The sequence below is a fragment of the Penaeus monodon genome, chromosome 22 (genome assembly GCF_015228065.2).
Source record: "Penaeus monodon isolate SGIC_2016 chromosome 22, NSTDA_Pmon_1, whole genome shotgun sequence".
In the NCBI taxonomy this organism is placed as follows: Eukaryota; Metazoa; Arthropoda; class Malacostraca; order Decapoda; family Penaeidae; genus Penaeus; species Penaeus monodon.
The window spans coordinates 7,676,726-7,677,268 of NC_051407.1; the positions used below are offsets into that span (position 1 = coordinate 7,676,726).

Genomic DNA, 543 nt, shown 5'->3' on the forward strand with positions numbered 1-543 from the left:
ATAGTGAATGTGTATGCAAGAGCGAGGAACTGAATCCCTTTTATATCCGAAACCTTTCTCTCGTAACCTTCAGTTTAACCTGTCCGAGCACGACATAGTCATCTTTTGTATGTAACTTGTATGAACGTCAAATATTTTTTTTAATTGTTTGGCCCAGCTTCTGTGTTTACTCCTTTATGCTCATAATCATGTTCCCGACGGGCAGACAATTTAAAGAATCGATCAATCAATACTCTCTACATTTCAACTGACTGTAACACGGGTTTTACAGAGTATGATATACGAGTAAGCAGACCGTACTTTTTTTTCCTTATAGTTTGGTAGAAAGGTGTGTAACTGCCGTATTATGCTTTCATCGCTACCTTCATGTCCGTTTTCAATGTCAATTTCTACAGCCATTGCTCGCCAAGCATTATAATATTCTATTTAACATTGTTATTTTATTAATTTTTTTCATATTCGCCCTCATCACGATAAATCCATTTATCATTTACCCATTTTTATTAATATACCTTTCACTTTCTGCTTTTAATAAGTAATGTG

General features: G+C 34.6%; 1 protein-coding gene across 1 annotated transcript in view; it reads right to left on the reverse strand.

Annotated features, from left to right (window-relative positions):
- LOC119587283 (pupal cuticle protein 36-like) overlaps nt 1-399 on the reverse strand; it is a 1,766-nt gene extending 1,367 nt beyond the window's left edge. Inside the window, exon 1 of the mRNA XM_037936036.1 lies at nt 253-399. Within this exon, the coding sequence (XP_037791964.1) occupies nt 253-399 (147 nt within the window). The remainder of the gene's footprint in view (nt 1-252) is intronic.
- Between the last annotated feature and the right edge of the window lie 144 nt (nt 400-543).